General features: G+C 38.3%; 5 protein-coding genes and 1 pseudogene across 7 annotated transcripts in view; 2 read left to right on the top strand and 4 right to left on the bottom strand.

Annotated features, from left to right (window-relative positions):
- LOC111327250 (uncharacterized) overlaps positions 1–1,017 on the bottom strand; it is a 17,706-nt gene extending 16,689 nt beyond the window's left edge. Inside the window, exon 1 of the mRNA XM_088757466.1 lies at positions 936–1,017. The gene's annotated coding sequence lies outside the window, so the exon portion shown is untranslated. The remainder of the gene's footprint in view (positions 1–935) is intronic.
- Positions 1–1,059, bottom strand: part of LOC111327236 (uncharacterized) — an 11,736-nt gene extending 10,677 nt beyond the window's left edge. The window contains exon 1 of the mRNA XM_088757463.1: positions 936–1,059. The gene's annotated coding sequence lies outside the window, so the exon portion shown is untranslated. The remainder of the gene's footprint in view (positions 1–935) is intronic.
- A 2,787-nt stretch (positions 1,060–3,846) lies between these two features.
- LOC148732807 (uncharacterized) lies at positions 3,847–8,343 on the bottom strand. 2 transcript variants are annotated; one of them, XM_088757471.1, is made up of 5 exons: positions 8,079–8,343; positions 7,336–7,494; positions 5,646–6,666; positions 5,243–5,326; positions 3,847–4,662 (listed from the first exon to the last, which is right to left on the bottom strand). In XM_088757471.1, exons 1-3 carry the CDS (start codon positions 8,094–8,096, stop codon positions 5,674–5,676), a joined length of 1,170 nt encoding a protein of 389 aa, XP_088613597.1. In that variant the 5' UTR covers positions 8,097–8,343; the 3' UTR covers positions 3,847–4,662; positions 5,243–5,326; positions 5,646–5,673. The 2 variants fall into 2 exon arrangements, with proteins under 2 accessions (XP_088613597.1, XP_088613596.1); XM_088757470.1 differs by having other exon boundaries at positions 5,243–6,666.
- An 874-nt stretch (positions 8,344–9,217) lies between these two features.
- LOC111333516 (uncharacterized) lies at positions 9,218–11,999 on the top strand. Its single transcript, XM_088757469.1, has 2 exons — positions 9,218–10,661; positions 10,935–11,999. Exons 1-2 carry the CDS (start codon positions 10,551–10,553, stop codon positions 11,997–11,999), a joined length of 1,176 nt encoding a protein of 391 aa, XP_088613595.1. The 5' UTR covers positions 9,218–10,550.
- A 19-nt stretch (positions 12,000–12,018) lies between these two features.
- LOC148732806 (uncharacterized) lies at positions 12,019–15,789 on the bottom strand. Its single transcript, XM_088757456.1, has 4 exons — positions 15,369–15,789; positions 13,560–15,228; positions 12,802–13,308; positions 12,019–12,378 (listed from the first exon to the last, which is right to left on the bottom strand). The coding sequence occupies exons 1-4, from the start codon at positions 15,598–15,600 to the stop codon at positions 12,114–12,116; spliced, it is 2,673 nt and encodes an 890-aa protein (XP_088613582.1). The 5' UTR covers positions 15,601–15,789; the 3' UTR covers positions 12,019–12,113.
- Positions 15,790–15,808: 19 nt separating this feature from the next.
- On the top strand, positions 15,809–22,412 carry LOC148732805 (uncharacterized; annotated as a pseudogene). The gene is made up of 2 exons (XR_016000184.1): positions 15,809–15,964; positions 17,827–22,412. The product of XR_016000184.1 is annotated as an uncharacterized LOC148732805 (transcript).
- The last annotated feature ends 601 nt before the right edge of the window (positions 22,413–23,013 follow it).

The following is a 23,013-nucleotide window of genomic DNA, read 5'->3' as shown; positions in this document are numbered from 1 at the left end:
CACACTTTATATATATAAATATATGTATCTATAGGAAGTCTGCGTTTCGATTTTTCCGTTCAGTTTATACGGTGCTCGATACATGAAAGTAGAGCGCAATATATGTGAGTCAGAAAAATACAGACTACGCTTTCATCCCTACAAGCCTTTTTCGTGATTGCTCACTCAAATGTGCAATCATTTAGGGTGGCTATGCGGCTTTACCTCCATCCCAGTATCAGCACTGCACTGATGAGGCCCAGAAGGCCCAAACGGTACAGTCTGCAGTTATATCAAAGACACGACATTCAGTTATTATTTATCATTAACCTTAAAAATGATTCTTAAATCCGTGTGTTTTATTGCGTGACCACTTTGATATTTACTTTTTGGAACATTGTATTTTAAGGGCATGCAAATGTCAGCTCATGATGAATTAATGACCCATCTAAAAAAAAAAAAAACAAACAAACATTTCCGATCATTTGAATCTCATACCGACACACAATTGTTTACCATGACAACGTTGTAAACAGCAAATATTCAGCCACGGCTTTATTCATGTTTGGAAACCAAGAGGAGAAGAACAAGGGAACAAGGCCAGTTTATTCAACTGCAAAAGCCCAAGAACGTTTCTCTCTTCAAATTATGATCAAAATTTAGAAATTTCGAGTCAAGAATGAATTGCATTGTGGTCATTGGCCAATCAATTGCGACACGCGAAGGAATCAAAGAGCGCACATTCTTGAACCTTCAATTCAAGCTATTTGGCTAGTCGTTTGATTTCTTTTTGCTGCCAGTAGCTTTCTAGAAGGAAAGAGCTGAAATTTCAAACCAAAAAAACCGGTGCCGTCTCCATGCGAAGTCAGTCTTGCAATCATGTTGACAAATCGATTACCGGCTAGGGCTCATCTGAATTTACAAACAAGGTCGACAAATATGCAAAGTAAAAGTACCTTTGTTTGGCTAAGTCAGATGGTTGTGTTGAGTACACCAAGACGGATCTACGCCAAACTAACCCGATGTCTCGGATGAAATGATACTGTTAGGATCACTAATCGGTTCCTTGTCAGATTTTCACTGGCTTGACTGCTAACGCATTCCGAGAGCCGGTTGAACTTGCTACCGAGGCCTGCTTCGGAACCCTCTCAGTTCGCGAAACGACTCGTAGAGTTCGCTATCTTCCAAAACCGTTGGAAGCAACGAATGTTAGAAGAATGCTCAGGGTGTACTGCAATATAACCAGAACAGAAACAGCACAATAATCCGCTTCACCAAATATTGAGGCCTAGTGATTACAATCTTTGAAACGGGGAATCCCCTTGACCACTGTTTTTTTCTATGTAAGTCGCAATAACATCAAGAGCCTCTGATGTCTTTGCTTTACCGCTGACATTTCGCTGGCTGTAAGATAATAACTTGGTTGGAGTAAATGAAAGAGTGTACACCTGAATAACGTGACTGTTATAGCAACTTCTGAAATTACTGCATACCAGGCCATGGACTGAGATTTTAGGAGTAAAATCGATCGAGGAGCGGAAACTCGCCAAAACGGTAAAAAAAACCGAGTCTAAAGCCAGCCCTCACAGCAGTATATCTAAGTCTTAATTTAAAATGGCTTATTGCCGCCAAATTATGTGACGTTTTTTCTTATTAAAATCGTATTCTTCTTTTTTTCTTTCCCTCGTATTTTCATTAAGTTCATTTGTTTCACGATCATCGTTTCCAACGGTATTCTGTTACCTTATTTTTGAATAATTTCTTATTGTTTGTATATTCGTAGAAGTGTTTTAGCGCAAAGTTTTATTCATTCGGCTTTATCGTTAAACCGTGCTCAACCATTCAACCATCGTTTCATATCGTCTTGAGCCAGCAATGTAGCCAGGATCTCGTACAACGTTTGTAAGTACCGTTATTGTCCATTATTTTCAGTGTTTCGTAGTTTGTCACTTTCTATACAATGTATACGTATACTTGTAGTAAGTAATTGTTTATAATTTTCTTTTAGCAACCGCTTCCCTCTGTTTCACTGTAATTCGTATATTAAAAGAGCGTGATTCATTTGGACATGTGCGAAGTGTTTCGGCCATTGTATGGCTTGTAATGTTTTGTGTTATAGTACTGTAGAAATAAAGTTTGAAATTAAAAGCAGATACCGTCATTTCCTTTGTGACCATTTCAGACTTCAAATAAGTCACGCAACTTTTTCCCTCAACTTGCAAGAAATATACTTTCGACGTTAACAACAAGCTTCAGTAACATCATCTACCTGTCTTAGTCTATTTGCATTGTAGAAAGATAAAATAAAGAAGGAATACGTCCTTAAATCATCTGATTCATTTGTTGTTCGCTCGTAGTCAACTCGAAGTCTTGATATGCATGTAGTTTTCTATATTCTTTCTCGTCGGTCCTCTTGTCCTCTCACTTTCAGACCTGCGTACCCTACTGACAACTGATTTCCTCTCTGACAAGATTGCGTGTTTGATAAAAATGAGGAGAGAGCAGCAGTCCCGACCCTGTAAAAAGGTAAGCGCGAGACTACTGGGCACGAGTCGAATGGAAGTCAAATCCCAAAGGGAGCGTGTACTCTGAACACGGAGTAAGGTAATATTACACAAATGGGAGACGGTACGGTGTTAGGAGGGATACAGGGCCATTTTAAAGATTATTGCTAAACCTAGAATTCAACTGATGTGGTTATAACAAAGGTAAGGGATAATTTTCCACATGGAAAGTGTATTTGACCAATGTGCCTTGTAGATTCTTCCATTATCCAATGCTATTAATGTGCAGTTTGTCTCCAAACTTATCGTCAGTATGAAAAGAGGAAAGCACTTCAAAACTGCAATTGTTTGATACTAATATTGAATGACTTGAGCCTTTATTTCATGAGGAAAAACACTCTGTGATAATTTGACCAGCTTACTTTTATTCATGAATTTTAGAATAACTGAACAATTGAGCATACGCAGACTTAAGATTCTGAAAGACTTAATTGACTTACTTTTTTTGTAAGTAACTGGAAGTTCTCCACTTGTTTATGAGAACTTCTCAACCAAAACTGTTTGTATGAAACGTTGAATTGTGGGCTGCACAATTGTCATGATTTGACCTAATCTTAAATAATCTTGAAATTATAAAGGAATAATACAGTTTTTCTTTTAAGAAAGAGCTAGAAGACATCCCTCTAGTTTTTCCTAGTATGACCAACTATTGCATTCGTTCTAAACTATTTCTTTTTACCACTTGATTGTACTTTCTATTTAAATAGAAAAAATAGGATAAGATACCTACATTGTAAATAAACATAACCTCATTTCAGATGTTCAAGTGGAGGCCTTTTTTTTTAAACAAATGGCTCATTCCTAAAGTGACATGTAGTCCATTCACATTTCAACCAATAGTGGTTGAGTATTTTGTCACATTGTAATATCATTTTTGTATTATTTTCTCAAAACCATGTGTATTTATGAAATGTAACAAATGTCCTAAAATACTTACATGTCTTAAATTATTTAATCATTATTTCTAGTAAAAGTCATTGAACATTTTTTCTCAGTGATGTCATTTTTGAATTATGTTATCAAAACTGAAAACTGCAGTTAGTAATCGATGAACTTTGAAATATTACATGCCTTGATAGTTTAGTATTTTTTTAAAACTGTGTTAAATAAACAAATGCGCATAAATACTGCACAGCTTAAAATAGCTACAGTAATTTGTTATGGATGTGTCCCTCTTTGCTGCTTTGAAAAGTAACATGCAACTCTTCCATTTGTAAACTCAGCCTATTACCTGGGCATTACCTGGGCATTCATATCCTTATTGTATGGCAGATTCAGAGATTTGTTAACTGGGAATAAAATCTCAGAATAATAACAGTTTATTAAACTCTCTTGCAGTAACTTTAACTGAATCAATGAGTTATGATACAATGAAAACTTAATAAGATTGACTATGTACATTTCTGTATACATTAAGTACACGTTATCTACACCACACCAGAACATGCATCACATTTGTTAAAAATACTTAAAAGTGAAAAAGTCTTTGGTGCACTTAATTCTACAGGCAGTAACGTTTCTGTAAAAGTACAGCTGGTCTGATTTGTGCCTTAGGGTGTAGGGTCAGGTATTGTCTAGGTGTGTTGTTAGAAGAGGATGAAGAGAGTGGTTAGAGTCCTTCATTTTGCACATATACTCTTTACATATCCTATCTCTTCTATATGCAAGGGTCTCTACAATCACTTTGTATTGAGAGTAGAATTGACATGGCAAGAATCATGTTTACACAAAATACTTCCCAAACCTGCAAATATGAAAGGGTTAGATTGCCATTATACTCTTTAGAGTGGCACTTGGGTCAGTATGCTTACTTTTGTTCTCTTTTTAGTTGCTGAAGTTTGTAAAGACCTCTGAAGTTTTTTTATATACTTTTAGTCCTGTAATGGATGAAGTAATTTAGCAACAGTGAGATGTGGATACTTGGCTTTGAGTATTTCCAAAAGTTGACAAGTTGGACTTCCTTCTTTTTTCTTCTTCAAGTATTGAAGATCAAGTTCATTTATCTCCATTACCCTTCCCACTTTTTCAAAGCCACATTCAGTATGCCCTTTTAGGGGCACATCAAGTGCTTTAACAAGTATGTCTTCAACATCTTGGGATATGTTGGTCAATTTTAAACCTGTAGGAATTTAAATATATTGAACTAAATTGAATATTTCTCATGAATGACTGAAGGTTCAAAGGAGCTACAAACATCCATTTGTCACATAAATATTATTTACCTTTTGCAAGAGGTGATTGGTTTTTTGAGAGCAAAGCTGAAGGAAAACTCAGTGAGCTCTGAGAAACATAATGCCCAAGAACAATTCTCTTAGTCTGAATTTCAGCCTTCTCTTCCCTTTACCCCAAGGGGGGTGCAGGAGAGAGATGGCTGAAATTCAGACTACAATTCTCAGAGCATATGACTGCAATGAATGGAGCCCATTGCTTATGCATCCAATAAACAAAAAAGTGAAAGTAATGTCAGGAGAGGGAAGTTACATGTCGCATATGGTCATGGCTGGTTCCAAGTGTTCTATATTCCAATTTTCGACAGCAAGTAAAAGCCCCCCCCCCCCCAAAAAAAAAAACCTTACAGCTGCAGCAACAACAAGGAGAAGTTAATTACAAATCAAAAAGGACTATAAACAGAATAGTAATGCAAAAACTTATTTATTTTATTATGCATTTCAAAGTACCAAATAAATATGAAAACTCACTTTCAAGATCAACAGAAGCTGTGCCATCTGCATAAGTGGTTTCATTCAAAGATTCATTAATGCGATTGACTAAGTCAACATAATCTGAAAAATTACAATGGGAAGTTTCAAGACATTGATTGGAATTTGGATTTCTCCAAATGATCTAATTATGAAAACAAATCACACCAAAGTATCTACAACTGATCATATAATGTATTTACTTTAAACTGTACTATCTTGTGGTAATGATAAATATTCTGCCTCATTATCTCTCCCTAATTTTTCCATACAGTTCACGCCCTGTGAAGAGTCGATATATGTTTGACTTTTTGTGGACAACAGGCCTGTTTGCCTGTATGGTATAGCAAAGCATGGCATGACCTTGTGCTTCTAAGTTTGCTCTCTGAACTGCATGACATACCTGTTTGAGGTGTTGTGTCACATGTTACTCACTCAAATCCTTCATAGTTGCGATTTATGTACTGCGCACAGCAGGTCACCATAATCCCACTCGTTTGGTGTCTACAGCATATTATGAGCAAACCAATGGAAGTAAGTGCAAAAATTCCAAATATCACTGCAAGTGAAATTAACACAGCTGTCAGGTGTTTAATGTTTTCACTGAGGTAGCTTACAGCCATTAGCCATGTTGGCTCCACAGCATTGCCATTGAGAAGAGTTCCAAATCCCTTCAGTGGTCTTGTGTTGGTACTGCTTGAGATTAGTTGAATAGGATGTATTTCTTTCTTGGCCATATTTGAAGTGTTTTCGCTTTGTATGGCTTGTTGCACCTTAGTTGTAACTTTTGTTCTCGTTAAATTGAATACCATGACCTGTAAAAGCCGTTTATTTTGTTGGTCTGAGTTTTTTCCAGAAGGACGAGTATGGTGTGGCATTGGCGTAGGAGGTATCATTCTATCAGGCATTTGCAGACTTTGAGAATTTGTTACATCTAATTGTCGAGGCTTGCTTTTCCCATTTTCCATTTCTTTGGTGCAGTTTGTTCTCAAGCATTGCCTAAGATAAAAGCACTCCACCTCAGCAAAGCGTTTCCCTGCACAGCAAGTTGAGCACTTGTTACAAGAGTCAACTGTATAACCCCATTGGTAAGTTCCACGAGGACAATCTCCGCAGTGTGCATTTGTCTCTGATGTGCATGGGCTGATGGTCTCTCTTGGGTGACATGTCCTACACGTTTTACATGGAGCACTACCACGTCTCTCTTTATAGCTTTGGGATGGACATACCATACAAGCTACTGAGGCAGCATTTTGCTGCAATTTACTGCCACATGGTGGTGCCAGTTGGTGACCTGGGGCACAGTTTGGGCAAAACTGACATCCGATTGTTGAATTTTGGTCATCAAGAATAGTGTAGGATGATGTTGGACATGTTCCATTAGAATTGTTGTTAGCTTGGGGAGATTTCAGTAGAGTCAACATCTGTGTGAGAAGAAAACGAGATGTTAAAGCTCTTCAACCACATAGCCTTTATACAGCCATCCCCTTCCCCAAATTTTTTTATCGAAGGGGGTAGTCTGGTTGTACATTGGCCACTACAGGAATACTTAGGGAGTTCATTTGTCATCTGCAATCTCCCCTCCCCTTGTAACTTCTTCAAGAAAATGGCTCAAATCCAAAGTTCTTTATTTTGTTGGCTCGCTTTGAAAAAATGCAATGTAAAGGCCGTTTTTTTTTTTCGGGGGGGGAACCAATCAACTTACATTACTTCACAAATATCTTAGACCTGCTTTTAAATCGCTACATGAACCCAGTTTACACTCTCGTCAGAAACAGGAGTCAAACAACAAAGTGAAAACCCAGGTATAGATATGGGACCTAGATAAGCTGTTTTGGGGCACCAAACCATACAGATAGCGAAATCGGCGGACCCACGAGTAGCTAGAAAGTTACCAAATCAAACAAATAATGTTTAAATGTTTGGTTTAAATCCTGTATATCAACATTTCAGTGATGGCGTGACACTAGAAAATACGCATTTGATAATCACCTGCTGTGCAGTTTTGATATAAATCTGGGTCTAAGAATTAGATTAAAACTTGTTTAAAGTTCTGTGCTCATTGTTGGTGGAAATTCTAATTTGTCACTCACATAGAAATTTATTAGAATGAAGGAGATGGGCAAGATGATAAATATCTGATTTAGGTTTTGGTTCTTCGTCTGCCGGGAAGTGGATGGTGGTCTTCTAATCACATTGGCAGGATTTCCTTCAAGCTTTATCCTTCTTGAACTTAAAGGGAGTACTGAAGCCTGCAATCACAAAAGAGCAAAACTAATTAAAATCTGAAAATGTAACATTCACTTCATCTTAGCGAGAGAGACCTTTTCAAAAGGAGTTAATGGCGGTGTCAGTGCTCCGTGAATAGTCTCGAGTTGTTGACTTTAAGAGAGCCGAATTTGATCACCTAGTTGTTGGAGAAGTCTTCCATATGCAAGTCAAGTAAAAGGCATCATGCTGTATCAATATTGTCATTGGTTCATAACTGACACAACCGGTAGACTCATACCATATTTTTATACTGTGTTAACAAGATGCTCCCTTGTCAACACAGTATTGAGTAATATACACTAGTAAGCAAACTGTGTTTATGTAGTTCATTCTTCTAATCTTCTTCTTTATGCCTTTTTAACTCCTTTCCTAGCTCGCGTTTTAAATAATGGATTGTGCCAATCAACTTTAATGATTAAGTTAGTCTCACACTAAATGCAGCAGTGTCGAGTAGGGCGTTTAGTTTGTACATAAGGGTCGAATTACATAGTGCTATTGCTTGATAGCGCAGGCAACAACCAAATCTTTCTGTACAAGCGCGTGAGCTTCCATCATAGAATAATACCTTATGATGTCTTCCCATCTTTGCACTGCTCTGGAAAATTATCCTTGATTTCTCTCAGAAAACTTTTAAGTTTTCCTCAGATACGTTCACCGAGTACTTCGACCCATCTAAGCTGAAATCGAAAATAATAAATTAGTGCCAGTTCCCTCTCGTCTGATTTGGGGATTCCCCTTTTGATGTCATAGAAACCACGGGCTATTTCTTTCTTTCTTTATTATTTAATTATTGATCAACTTCTATTTGTTTCTTTAAAAAAATAACCTTTAGCCCGCGTTGATGTATCTTTTATCTTTGGAGGATACCGAGTACCTTAAACCTTCAAGTGTATAAAAGTGATTTTTTTAGTGTACATCACACATAAAATTTGCATAAGTCTTATTGCCATTGTTAATATCATTATAATTATCTGTACTGTTATCATCATCATCAGCATTATTATTGTCATCATAGTTATTATCATTATTATTATCACTAGCATTATCATTAGCACCAGTCATTATAATTATAATTATTACTGTCAAAGAACGGATTGATGATAAAGGCAGGTGGAGCTGTTAATTGGGAGATTGAATGCTTGGTTTGGATCAGTTACAGTCAGAGACGAAAACGAGAGCAATAGGCGACTTTGTTAATACTGCGTCCAAATGAATGCTGGGATTGGCCGAGTCAGGCCTGGTCGCTCAAGAGGCATGTTTCGCGTCGCCTCGATCTTTTTTTTTTTTTTCTATGAAATGCAGAGTTAAAGTAGCTTCGAAAATTCTCTAAAATTAAAGTTTTGTGTTTGCAAATCGTTTTCTCTATACATGATCGGCCGAAGAGATCTTTGATTCAGGGGGGGATGTAAAAATGACCGTAGACATCCTTATGTACCCTCGGGAAGTCTACGGTCATCTCCACATTCCCACACAGATTAATAATCACCTCGACCCAACATGGAAAGAAAGGGTTTTAAAACAGACAAATTAAAAGGAATTTGCGAAGATCAGGCCGTGCGAAACAACATTCCCCTCTAGCGTCCTGATACGGGCTCGGCCAATCCCAGTGTCAATTCTGACCCCAGTATTAGCAAAGGTGCGCATTGGTTAGAGAAAACTGACCCAAATCTTGTAAGCTTACATACATACATACTTTATTGACTTTCCCCAAGGGGGCTTTTCAAAGACAATGTTATAAAAATAATCCTATCACAATTAAAAAATCCTATTTACAATTAAAGATCTTTTAAAATATGAATGTTCTAAAAGAAAAATAAAAGTATACAAATATACATATAGAATTACAACTCTTTGAGTAATTTAGTCTTTAAACGTTTTTTAAAAACATTAACGGAGTTGCACAGTTTAAAGGAATTATCCAAAGAGTTCCATAAGTTTACAGTTCTAAAGAAAAATGTTCTCTGACCGCTAGCTGTTCTAAAGAATGGAATTTGCAAAAGCTGCGAATTTCTGGTGCTACGTCGACTAACCTCGGCTCGCTTTATGAATTTTGATGAGAGGTATTCTGGGGCCTGACCAGTCATGCATCTAAAGGCCATAGTAGCGTTCCGGTAGTAAAGCTGGCTTTGAACTGAAAGCCATTTAGTTCCTTGCGACTTGGTGTAACGGGGTCAAATTTACGCGCACCGTTAACAATGCGGCATGCGAAGTTCTGCACCGCCTGTAACTTGCTAACATTACATTTTGAGGTATTTGACCAAACATTGGAACAATAAAATAACCTGCTGAAAACTAAGGAATTAATAATCATCAAAAGTGTACGTATGTCGAAAACATGCTTGACGCGGTCGTAATTATGTGTTCATCGTAAGTTAAATTAGAATCCAAAATCACACCAAGGTCTTTGGCGGTGTCTGCGGGGACGATGTCCTCACCATAAAGGAAAGGGAGCGAAATTGCAATTTTACACGCATCTGCCTGCTGCCAAATATCATCAGCTTGGTTTTGCCAGGGTTAAGTAACAATTGGTTTTTGGAACACCATTCTCCTATTTTAAACAAGTCGTCTTCCAAATCAGCAATTGCATCCAGGTTGTCTTTAAGTTCGAAGGAAGTGATGAGTTTCGTATTATCTACATAACTCTGAGTGCTGCATTTCTGTGGGATCGATGGAAGATCGGTGGTATATATGCTGAATAGTTGTGGGCCTAAGATACTTCCTTGAGGGACGCTGTTGGTCACAGCTCAGATAGCGTTGAATGGATTCGTACTACTTGTGTCCTGTTGCTTAGGTAACTACGAAACCATTGGAGAGCGTCACTGGAAATTCCGATATCTTGCAATTTTAAAATTAACGTGTCGTGATTGACGCTATCGAAGGCTTTGCTCATATCATAGTTAATCGAGGGGACTGGTTAGGAAGGCCGGCGAACTTCAAAGGACCGGCTTATTGTTTACGATTTTAGGTTGAATTGCACCGTTACGTCATGATACGTCACGAGTACCGTGCATCGCTATCGTTGTCACAGTAAACAAACATGGCGTCTGGCATCGAAGACTTTATATTCGAAGAAGATTTCGATGCTATTATGGCAGTTTTAGAAGAAGATGAGAATTTGGAAGAACAGTTTCATGAAGCTGTACAGGAGGTGCGTGTTAAAAGCTACAAGTTAGTCCTATTTAGTCATTTTATTCGCGGTTTGTTGCTAGAAAAGGCTCAGTGTAGTTGGCTTGAGATCGATCAGTGTTCGGTATTGTGTATCTGTTTCCAGAGCTCCAGAAGAAAAATTAGATTTCTTTCGGATTCTTTTAGAATCTTTAAAGCTTTAAGAAGAGTTATAGTAGCAATATTGGTATAAACTGATCTCAAACTGTGGGCGATTTTATCAAGTTTGATCAACTAAATGTTTCTTACATTCTAGGTCCAAAGGCAAGACGTAGCTTGTAGTATATGTCAAAAAGTTTGTAAAAGTAAACGAGGTCTAAGCAGACACACGACTATTAAACACAAAGATAACAACCAAGATCCCGAACAAGATGTACAAGAGGAAGAATCAAGGCAAAGAATAGCATTTACAAGCGACGTTTTGAACGATCTGGTGAACAACGTGAAAACGACAATAAGCAAAAGAAAAGTATTTACAAAAGCAATGCGAGATGAAATATCATCATTCCAGTTTAACATTTGCGAAGGATCGAAAGAGTTTGAAGAGATACGGACTATTTTTGATGGCTTTACGAAGAATGGAAACGCTGACAAGTTTTACTCCAAGTATTACGCGACCATATCATTACATGCTACAAAATACTTCCCGAGTCTGTCCAGTAATTCAGCAACATTGTTATCAACTAAACTTGCTGATCGACTCCTGGCCTACTGCAAAGAATCTCTTTCTCCTGTAAATGATAACGAAGTTGAAAAAGCTTTAAAGGAAAAAGAGATTGCTGGTCTACAATATCTAGGAGGCTATGTCTTGCAAAATCTGCACAATAAACACAGAGCATCTAAGAATTGGAAATCAACAGAAAGTCAACAGGCTACATCTTTATTAAATGCATGCAAAGAAGAATCAAAGACTATCACTGAATCACAGAAACTTATCTCTTCCTTAAGCCGTGGAGGGCTGTGGAATCCAACGAAAAAAGCCCAGAAAATATTTTTGAGGGCAGAACATCATTTTAGAAACAATTGTAAAACTGACAAAAGATCTATCAACATTGAAGCTGTAATTGAGAAATGTTGCAAAGATACAGATGTAGTTGCTTTCTTCAATGAAATTGTATCTGAATCCTCACTGGAGATTGATAGCAGAATTAGTAAAGATATGCTGCACAGTATTATCACCTTATATTTACGTGTACGCTCATTTTCATTTGCAAGAGATGTAATTCAGAAGCACAAGATCAAACAGAAGCAAGTGAAAGCTAAGTCCCTGAGAAAGGAAATTAAAAGGGCAAGTGGAGGAAAGGATGATAGAGAACCCTAGAATCAAAGACAGCATAAAATGCATCAAATGGCAATTTTATTTATAGGATTTTTGGATGTACCACTGCAAAGTTATATAGCAGTATTTTCTAGTAATAAATTAAAAATGTTGATGTCAATTCTTTGACTTCTTTCTAGGAACAGGATCATCTGTTACATTTACCCAGGCTTTGCCCCTGTCCTTCCTTCCACGGGTATTTCCACTTTGGGACGAAATAGACCTTTGTATTCTTATTGCATTATCATTGTAGCCAAAGATTCTCATGTCTGGGTTGTCGCTTCTTCTTCCCAATTTGCGTTGATTACCAAAGTACTCCTCCAGAGTGTCTTGACAAAAGCGTTCTGTCAAAACATACTCCATTCCTTCACCCAGGAGAAACCTTTGAAAAGAAAACAAAGGGTCACAAAGCATAACATCAGTTTGACATACCCCTATTCTTAAAATACACAGGAAAACTAGTCAAGCTGGATTTTTCCTTTATATTTCTTAAACCACTCAAGTGCTTTTTATAATAACAATAACGTTGGTTTCTACAAATAGGCCAAACTGAAAGTCTCTTAGCACATTTCTATAATTTTACTGTTGTTTTTATGTTTTTGTATATTATTCAATATAAAAACAACAAACACTACAAAACTAATATTATCTATAGTGAGAGATCCAGTTAAGCCTGGTTTACATTATTTACATCATTTATCAATGACATAAAGCAAACATACAGTAGTGACATTTGTTGTGATGATTACTGTATAAGAGAATAATTCATAGTAGATAGAAACTGATTACAAAGTGATCAACAAACCTTGTTGCTTCTATTACTGAGTATACAGTAATTTGTAGCCCCTCGTATGTTTGCCAAGAGAGAAACATCTTACTTCGGGCGTTCTTGGTAAACTCTCCTGGCCTGTCCTTTGTGCTCTGCAACCAATCCCTGAAGTATCCCAAAAATGTACTTTCCAGCCATTGGAACCTTCTATCTTCAACAGAGGTGTATGGAGCAAGAAATGGTTTCCTCTTCCTATGATGCTCAGAGGTACTACGTACATTAAGACAATCAAAGAAAGAGTCCACCATCTCACATAACTGGGCTGTTCCTGCTGTGTCTGGGGGGCTGAAGGATCTGAGGACGGCTGCGACTGAGGCACTCAACACTTGGGCTGCAAGGTTCACGCGCATGGCCGAGAAGGAGGTGACATGGATATGATCATATGTTATCTTTGGTAACAGCTTTAGACCACTTTCGACATCTTGGTAAAAAAGTTGAGTGATGTGTTGCCACAGGATGAAAAGACCATTATTCCACATGTATCTGAAATCAATAACATTAACATTGTAAACCAAAGTGTCTTGTGATATGAGTAATAAGAAGTCAAGCTATTTTATATAATAAAATAATAGTAAAGACTAGGTGGTTAATAGCTAGATGCACTATGAAAAGTCTACATTTATATTTTTATGTATTTTCCTGTACTATGTATAATATAAATTTAAGCAATATTTTTTCTTTTCTTATGATGACAAAAATGTAATATGTAAAATAAAGTTGATGTTATCCCATACCTTGTACATCTTCCAGAGCCTGAATGATGCAGACAATTGCGAGTGGTTTTAACCAAATGGGGGGCATCCGAGAAAAAGTAGATGTAACGGTGTCGAGCATACAGATTTATGGTTCTGTAGCATACATCTTTCCCAGGTGCATCATCAAGCCCTTTATGTAGGCGATAGAATTTTCTGTTAGGAGATGCTCCGTCTGCTGTGGCTGCTATAACCCAGAGATTGCAGGAAGTTTCCAGGATGCACACACCTTCCCAGAAAAGTGACATGAGTTGAGCTGAAGTTACACCTGTCGTAGCAAAATATGCCAGTGCAAATTTAAGCTCAGTACAAACACCTCTTACGAGGAAAACTAAGGCATGCGTTGCAATGTCATCTTGCTTTTTAAGAGTTGCATAGTTGATATCTGGCTCTCCAAGGTCAACATAACCAATAAGCTCACCAGTGTGTTTGTCAAATACTAAATTTGACTGGACTTTCATCTCATCAAATAGCAACACAACATATCTCTGTGTGTCAAAGTAGGAATTGGCTAATAAATTTAGTTCCTCCAATACACTTTCTTGGAATCCTGTCGTTGGCCTGATGTAATTCCGATAATCTCTGAGTGTCCTTTGGCTTGGTAGTACAAGGATTTTGCTCTGTCGGATCTCTTCGTAGCAGGAGGGAGATTTTGCAGCCAGCGACAAGGCATAGCGAATAACCATTGGATGGTATTTGACACCACTTGGACTACTTTGGAGCAATTTCTTTTGCTGCCGCCAGAACAATTTCATGAACGGTGTCACCTCTTGAGCTTCACTGAGTATGGTTGTAACATCATTGCTCAAATTGTGATCAACCTCAATACTGGATTTGGCAATTTCTGATTTCATTTCATTCAGCTGGCGCTCAAGATCTGCACATTTAAGCCGTTGCCCTCTCAGTGTAAGTTTAATTCTATCTGGGGCAGTCTTAGAAACTGGTGCATAGAGATGTGCAGGTTCTGACATTCGTCGCTGCTTTGCTTGTGACGATCGATGCATATTATATGATTGTTCCTCACATGATAAACAAAGTTCTATGCCCTCAACAAGGAGCTGGCATTTACGCGAACGCCAGTATTCCTTGAAGGAAAAGTTTTCAGGTTCATTATCACTACAGTTCAAAGGATCCACTGACATTGGGATAACATGGTGAATAATATTTGAGTTCAGTTCTGGTTGTTCAATCCCAGGACAAATAATGAAGGACTCTGTTAGTTTTCTGACCAATTCATTCAAGGTAACATTTCTCATTGATCTATAATACTTCGTAGAAAGTATGTGGTCATCTGGTAGTAACCAACCATAAACTAAAATGGTGAACCCAAGACTGTCATCGACCACCAACTCCAGTTGTGGTAAGCAAACAGAGGACTCATTTGACTTTCTGAACACCATTCTGTCTTCTTTGGCCTGAGTACACCACTCTTGTATAATCTTCAATGACTGGGCTCTTTTACAGAATTCATGGAAGCTTTTATAACAATGTCTCTTTTCGGTCAAAATATCAGAAACTTCGAAGTCTTCCTTTACAATTGATCTCAAAGGCCTGGGAGTTGGTGGTTGTTTTTGAAAGCTCTTCTGTGGCATGCTCAGCAATGGAAGTGCTCCAAACTTCGGCCTTTTCTTTGTCATTTTCTCTGATACGGCTGAGAGATAAAGTTTAAGATATATGTTAACGTTTTTATCAAAAATTCAACTGAGTTACATAGTAGATTTCGCATGTTTTGGCGGGCCGTTTACTAATAAGCACACCGCTAAATCGCTGGAATTATACACACACACTTACTTATTTCGATGTCATTTTCATGAAAATGCTTTTCACAAGTAAATACTTTGTCATTTTCGATCTGTCGTTGGAAGTTACTGTCCGTAACTCTGTATTTCTTGAGCTCATGGAGCCAATCTTCGCGCCATTTGCGATATGCTTCGTTCCGAGGTGCTGGAAGCTTCCATATTCCAATTCCCTTGGTTTTACGGCAAGTTCCACAGCCAACTACGGAACAGTTATCTCCAGGCATGTTTTTGAGTTAAAATCTATGCATTTTCAGTCAAGCAAACAGTAATAAAAATAATTTAAAGTCAAAACATTTCTCTATCAACCATTTTCGAACAACGCTGCATTGTATTGTGATGCACGGTAGTCGTGACGTCACGCACCAAAAAGTTGAACAATAACCTACCCCTTTGAAGTTCGCCGGCCTTCCTAACCAGTCCCCTCGATTAACTATGCTCATATCTAATAGAACAACTGCCGTTAACTTCTTTTTGGCAATGGCGTTAAGAATTGTGTCAGTTGTTTCAATCACAGACGTTTCGCACGAATGCCATCTCTTTTTACCGCTTTGGTTCTTTGATAGGATTTCATTCGATTGCAGATACGAGGTGAGCTGATTATGTACTACCCTTTCGCAAACCTTTGATAAGACTGGTATAAATGAGATGGGTCTATTATTGTTTGCCTGTTTCTGGTCGCCCTCTTTTGGGATTGGTGTAACCACAGCTGTTTTCCATTTTGATGGAAAAACAGTTTTGAAAGGATGCATTAACAATAGACGTTATTGGGTGAACAATTGGATTAAGACAATCCTTGATGACATGAATCGGGATTTTGTCTATCCCTGGGGCCTTGTTTTAAGGCATCGCTGCTATTATACGTTCTATTTGTTTATAATCAATGGTACTCAGTGTGAACTGGTCAGAGAGAGCGTATTGTCTCGGTACAAAATAATTCTGATTAAGTGTTAGGTTGCATTCATTAGCCAGGGACGTAATTTTGTCAACAGAGCTCTGACCAACAGATACGAAAAACTGATTAAATTCGTCTGCAACAGCTTTGTCGCTCTTACTGTATGTTCGCTGAGATGTAGATTTACTGGGGATGCACTGGCGAATTGCTCTCCAGATATTATTGGTGTTATTTGGATTCCTCTGGATTTGTTCGGCAACAAATTCCTGTTCAGAAATTTTGATTTCCCTCTTACTTCCTATCTGAAATATCTGTAAGCAGTCCAAGATAGCGGATCATTTGTTTTCTTTGCTTTCTTACGCCATTCGTCCCTGGTCTTCATCAATCCGCGGATGTTGTCTGTTACGCATGGATTTGGTTTACAGCGTGCTTTACAGGTTTTAACTGGAGCATGCCGGTCGAGTATCTCAGTAAATAGCGAATCAAGTGCATAAAGTTTGTCCTCGACATCGTCGAAAACATCAACTATGGGCCATGGTGCCAGTGATACGTCGTTGTTAAAGTCAATAGGACTGTAGTGTTTAAAACTTCTGGTTGTAATATAGACGGGTTTGGTGCGCGCCTTCTTCAATTTTAAGGTGACATAAAGCAAGTCATGGTCGCTAATCGAGCTTTCCATAACCGTAGCCGTTTGAACTTGTCTTGTGTCCGATGCAAGGATATCATCTAGAATTGATTTCGAAGTCTCTGTAACTCGTCTTGACGTGTTGATCAGTATTGACAAGTTGTAGGAACGGCAGAAATTAACAAGGGCGTTAGCTCCAGGATCGTTGCTATTCTCAAGTCTGCAGTTCAAATCTCCCAATAGATAAATTGGAACATTGAACGACGAGGAATAAAGCTTGAAGATAGATTCAAATTAAAAGGTTGATGGGGGGGGGGGGGGGCATGCAAAAGGGGCCTTCCTTATTCGTCATGGTTTGACCCCCATAACTTCGTCCTATGTAATCCAAGTTAATTTCGCATCCCCAGTAATCCTTGTTCAGTTTTGGTTGTGTTTTACCTTTGAGGTGATTGTTTATTTTGCGAATTCGTTATCTCAAGTACACTCTCTGCGAACGCAGCTGTGTGAGATGCTAAATATACAATGGCGCAAGGCGCAGAAGAGTTTAACTTCATCATCCTACAAACCTAGGATCCGGAAACGCTACGTTGACGACACCTTTACCTTCCTGGATCGTGAAAACATAGATAACTTCTTCCACTCCATCCGCTTCACCACGAAGACAGAAAATGACACCAAATTAGCCTTCCTCGACACCGCAGTTTCAAGAGAACCTAACGGCCGCCTCACCACCATCGTGCACAGGAAGCCCACACACACTGATCAATACTTAGTGTATGACTCACACCACCCACTATCAGTAAAACGCGGTATTGTTAAGTGTCTCCGCGAACGCGCCAAACGCCTCATGACAAAACCCTCTCTCATCTCAAAGGAGAAAAACATTTATAATCCGTTCACGCCTCTAATGGTTACCCTATTTCTTTCTTGCAGAAAGTCACCAAGGCCACAAAATCAACGGCCGCTGCCGAGCCCGCAATCGAATTCAAATCCACCGTAGTGCTACCTAATGTTAAAAGTTTCTCCGAAAAGCTTCCCCGCTGTCTACAACAACAAGGCGTACGCGCTGTCTTCAAGTCGGAAATTACACTAAGATCAGAGCTAGTAAGAGCGAAAGACGCTGTTGATCCGGCGAAACAAGACGGCGTAGTTTACAGGATTCCCTGTGAGTGCGGCAAAGTTTACATCGCTGAGACTGGAAGACCAATGTAAGACAGAATAAAAGAGCACAACCGAGACATCCGACGAGACCGTACCCAGACCTCCGCCATTTCAGAGCACGCCCGCATCACTGGACATCAACCGATTTGCAATGAGGTTAAGTTTATTGATCGTGATCCTCACTGGTACGCTCGCAGGGTCAGAGGCTATTCATATAAGTCTTCACCCTAGTAACATCAGCAGGAAAAGTGGATTAAAAATTCCTGGTGCGTGGATGGCCACGATTAAAAAACACAACAACAGGAGAGGCCTACGACAGCGGACTACCGAGAGGACAACTCACTAACATTGAGGATCGAAACTCGCCAATCATAGCTGTGAAATACCGAGCAATCACAGCGGAGCATCCTGCTTTAGAAAGAGACCCGAAAACAGTCGACCTTATCGCCTGATGAAGACTAGCAGTAGGCAGTCGAAACGTTGCGATCCACTTCATAAGTGACCACATCATGAGACAAACGATTATACTTTATTATTAGAATACTTTACCACGATGAATAAGCACAACCCTTTTTACGAGACATCAATTAGTCCGTAAAACGTGTTTCACCAGCAACTGTTCAAGATTTTCAAAGCATCATAAAATTTTAGGTAATGTTACATAGTGTATGGAATACATACATGTAAAGCCGCATGACACGCACTTTGAAGAATACATAAGGGAAGTTGAAAATTTAAAACATATTTCTGACTCATCCCCAGACGTCCTCATACAACTTCATAAAGTGTGTGACATGGAGCAAGGCGGGAGCACTGGATGAAATGGGCCCTGCCGTGTGTTGTATGAAGACGACTGGGTACAAGTCAGCACATGTCCTTGAGGGTGTATTCTAACTATTTTAAACAGATAATACATGTAACAGCCATTTGGATTGCATAGTAACAATTTATAATGCAGGAATTTGTGTGTCTGGTGAAACAGGAGAAATAAGCTGCTTTAACAGAAAGGTAAACAAATTAGTTGAATGAAGGTGTCTGTAAACCATGCCCTCTAACAAAAACCTAATGTCTAATTTAAAAAATTAACTCTAGTCTGGTCAAAATGAAGATGCAATGTCATATTTGCCAAACTGAACTGTGAAACTATCTGAAAATATTGGTAGACTTAATTAAACTTGACTCCTAATTGACTTGTACTTGACGCGAAGTTAGCTTGTGAAATGGGATGACTCCAACCTTCCATCTCATAAGACAAAAAGTGCTGTGACAGTTCGTCTAACTTACAGTTATTCACAAATTTCAGAATAATTGAATAATTGTGCATTAATAGTACTTAGATTTAAGTTCTTAACAACTTGGCAGAAATGATTGTATTAAAGGTTCTCTGCCCATTTATGAATACTTTTCAAATTAGATATTGGACACACTCGCAATGTAGGCTGCACATTTATCATTCTGTAACTTCAGTATTTTAGGAGAAAGATGGGATCATTATCAATAGCTGGGAACAGACCCTTATATAAAACAACCATGACATTTTATTCAAAACCCCCTTATGTAAATCATCATCGTTACATAGCGACAATATAGAGGTACAAATATAAAACCCCTGGATGTCAAGTACGGTTCTGACCTTGACGATCGACGATCGATATCAACATCTGCGCGCAGACCCATAGATGTAACATTTTACCATCGCAATAAACAACTGGACACACGTTTAACATGGATGTGACATTTTAAGTTCAATTAATCAATATCAACATCTGGGCAAAGAATACGCACTGTATGTAAAGAGTTACGATCATACGATCAACACAGACCCCTAACCGTAAGATACTAAGATAAGTAGCAACATCTGCCTACAGCCCATCATGTAAGACACATTGATTAAAAACCCATGGATGTAAGAAACAACGAACAATATCAACATCTGGGCACAGCCCCCACGTGTAAGACACACTGATATAAACCCCTGAACGTAAGGACCAACGATCAATATCAACATCTGGACACAGCCCCTTCGTGTAAGACACATTGATATAAACCTCTGAACGTAAGGAGCAACGATCAATATCAACATCTGGGCACATTAATCCATATAAAACACACTGATATGAACCCCTGATTGTAAGACCCCTGATTGTAAGAACCCCTGATTGTAAGAACCCCTGATTATAACAACCCCTGATTTTAAGACCCCTGATTGTAAGAACCCCTGACTGTAAGACCACTGATTGTAAGAACCCCTGATTTTAAGAACCCCTGATTGCAAGAACCCCTGATAGTAAGAACCCCTGACTGTAATACCCCTGATTGTAAGAACCCCTGATTTTAATACCCCTGATTTTAAGAAACCCTGATTGTAAGAACCCCCGATTGTAAGAACCCCTGACTGTAAGACCCCTGATTGTAAGAACCCCTGATTTTAAGAACCCCTGACTGTAAGACCCCTGATTGTAAGAACCCCTGACTGTAAGACCCCTAATTGTAAGAACCCCTGATTCAAAGAACCCCTGATTGTAAGAACCCCTGACTGTAAGAACCCCTGACTGTAAGAACCCCTGATTGTAAGAACCCCTGACTGTATAAGACCCCTCATTGTAAGAACACCTGATTTTAAGAACCCCTGATTGTAAGAATCCCTGATTGTAAGAACCCCTGATTGTAAGACCCCTGATTGTAAGAACCCCTGATTGTAAGACCCCTGATTGTAAGAACCCGTTTGTAAGACCCCTGATTGTAAGAACCCCTGATTGTAAGAACCGCTGACTGTAACACCTCCGATTGTAAGAACCCCTGTTTGTAAGACCCCTGATTGTAAGAACGCCTGATTGTAAGAACCGCTGACTGTAACACCTCTGATTGTAAGAGCCCCTGACTGTAAGACCCCTGATTGTAAGAACCCCTGACTGTAAGACCCCTGATTCTAAGAACCCCTGATTTTAAGAACCCCTGATTGTAAGAACCCCTGATTGTAAGAACCCCTGATTGTAAGAACCCCTGTTTGTAAGAACCCCTGATAGTAGGAACCCCTGAATGTAAGAACCCCTGATTGTAAGAACCCCTGAATATAAGAACCCCTGATTAAGAACCCCTGATTTTAAGACCCCTCATTGTAAGAACCCCTGACTGTAAGACCCCTGATTTTAAGAACCCCTGATTTTAAGACCCCTCATTTTAAGAACCCCCGATTGTAAGAACCCCTGATTGTAAGAACCCCTGCTTGTAAGAACCCCTGATTGTAAGAACCCCCGATTGTAAGAACCCCTGACTGTAAGACCCCTGATTGTAAGAAACCCTGATTCTAAGAAACCCTGATTGTAAGAACCCCTGATTGTAAGACCCTGACTGTAAGAACCCCTGATTGTAAGAACCCCTGATTGTAAGAACCCCTGACTGTAAGACCCCTGATTGTAAGACCCCTGATTTTAAGAACCCCTGATTGTAAGAACCCCTGATTGTAAGAACCCCTGACTGTAAGAACCCCTGATTTTAAGACCCCTGACTGTAAAACTAGCTGGTAGCCCATAAAGTGAGAGGTTGTGAGCTGAATTCCTACAGTACACAGCATTTACTCTTTTTTTTCTCTTATCAACGGATACATCTCTGCATAAAAAAATTTAAGGAAAGACAATATTTGCCTTTCTTACGCTTGCATTTAAAAAATCACGTGGAGCAAATAAGTCATCCGAGAATTCGTAGAGAACTTCGACAGATTTCGAATTCAACTTTGCTTAACTTTGGAATGATGTTAATTCTTGTGTTACTGTCGATTTCATTACGGAAATACTACTTTTCAAGTTTGACAAGTGCTTCGCTTTATTGTAAATTGAAAATCAAAATTACTGAAATCAAAATTACTTATATAAACTTTTCATAACTGCCAACAGTATAATAACACCTTTATTTAGACACGATAATGTTTAAAGCTGAACAGCTTGTGGGGTCGTGTGCAAATGCAAATAAACTCTAAATTGAATAAATTCAAATTTATTTCAGTTGTTTGGCTGGATTAACAGGAAGGGGGGTATTGTAGTTGTGAGAACCAATATTAATGATCAGAAATGAATGAATGGATAATATCAACTATTAACTGAGGGAGTTTGAGCCTCTATTGTTTAGATGATCACTGAGCAAACCTTTTGAAATCAGTTTTGCTTTAAAGACCCTCAACAGTGTATGAAAGAAGAAATTATTAAGGCCACCATTACATATCGACGAAAAGAACTTTTCTTTCATTTCATTTCACGTGCATAGTTGTTTGTAATCTTGTTGATACTGAAATCAAAATGATGTGAAACCTATCTATTGCCAGAAAAGAAATTAATGGATACAATAAACAGTTCATTTAGAGAGTGCAAGTCTTTATTTGTACCATCATTGAGCTAACCCATCCGTTCTGCTTTCAACGAATGATTTCTTACTTTGTGTCACATTGGCAATAATCATCACCTCCTGTTTAATTCAGTTAATCAAGTTGCGAGATTCACTTATAGTTTATTATTATACAATGAGAGATGTTGAATACACTTATATTTGCCTAGTGCTGAACCTGGACCTCATTCACTTTTATTGTTATTTGTATTGACAGCATCAAAAGACATGCAGATAGACAAACTATTGATAATATATCTCATACCTTTTTTGAAGAAAAAACAACATCAAGGAAGGGAAATGAAGTTTAATTTGAATAAAACCCATCCACAACTTGTATCACAACTTAAATAGTTGTATTGCTTATAAAAATATGAATTACAATATGGGTAATACATAATAACTTATTAAGAACAAATCACTAAAAATTAAATAGAAATGAAAATTTATGGATTAAGTTCAACAATTAAGATTTTACTACAAAAATACAAATGATTAATTCTTGAAAGTCTGCAAAAAAAAAAGAAAATACATTTTAATCAAATAAATTCTTCAAAAGATCTGCACTTTTTCCTTCAAGTT

The sequence above is a fragment of the Stylophora pistillata genome, chromosome 4, assembly GCF_964205215.1.
Source record: "Stylophora pistillata chromosome 4, jaStyPist1.2, whole genome shotgun sequence".
In the NCBI taxonomy this organism is placed as follows: domain Eukaryota; kingdom Metazoa; phylum Cnidaria; class Anthozoa; order Scleractinia; family Pocilloporidae; genus Stylophora; species Stylophora pistillata.
The sequence above is the reverse complement of the archived record's forward strand: the minus strand, read 5'-3'. Positions and strand labels throughout refer to the sequence as shown.